Source organism: Diaphorina citri, unplaced genomic scaffold, assembly GCF_000475195.1.
Source record: "Diaphorina citri unplaced genomic scaffold, Diaci psyllid genome assembly version 1.1 scaffold39349, whole genome shotgun sequence".
Taxonomy (NCBI): domain Eukaryota; kingdom Metazoa; phylum Arthropoda; class Insecta; order Hemiptera; family Psyllidae; genus Diaphorina; species Diaphorina citri.
Window position 1 is genome coordinate 1 of NW_007416677.1, and position 569 is coordinate 569.

The window sequence follows — 569 nt, forward strand, 5'->3', positions numbered from 1 at the left end:
CCAGAGTTATGCCGATATTCCATCTCAATGAAACAATTCGTGATGATAGTCTTGATAATACGTAGGATCTCTGTCTCATACATAGCTATATTGGAGAGACTCAGGAGCAAGGCGAGTATGAACGGATCCAAACAGTTCTGCGGGAGAGATTGAATGGATTTGATCAACTTGATCAGATCTGTGACTAGACTTCGTGAATATTTAGCGCACTCTTCAATGTGAAATATAATGACCGACTCGGCTTCTATAAGGTCTGGCACACTGGCACTCTCAATAGTATCTTCTGAATCATTAGACTTCTCTAGTTTGCTGTAGAGATTTTCAACAAGATAGTCACGTAGTTTTAAGATAACAAGGTTGCTGTTTCTATTCTTGGTGAGAATAAGAAGCTGATGGATGAATGGTGGGAGCTGGCTGGGAGGGAGACATACTTTCTTCAGGGCAAGACACAGGGTTTTCACCACTTTCTCGTGCTCTTCGTCAGAGAGGGTGACATCGATCCACATACAGGTCAGGGGCAGGAGGGTGTGTAGGTTGAGTTTCATGGCACAGATTGTGTTGATGATGAA

The 569-nt window shown here is 43.1% G+C and overlaps 1 protein-coding gene across 1 annotated transcript; it reads right to left on the reverse strand.

The window, feature by feature from the left end:
* Positions 1-5: 5 nt before the first annotated feature.
* On the reverse strand, positions 6-566 carry LOC108254303 (Fanconi anemia group I protein homolog; the record flags this gene model as incomplete). The annotated part of the gene is made up of 1 exon (XM_017449304.2): positions 6-566. A coding segment is annotated over one exon (561 nt), but the record flags the coding sequence as incomplete, so codon positions are not given.
* Between the last annotated feature and the right edge of the window lie 3 nt (positions 567-569).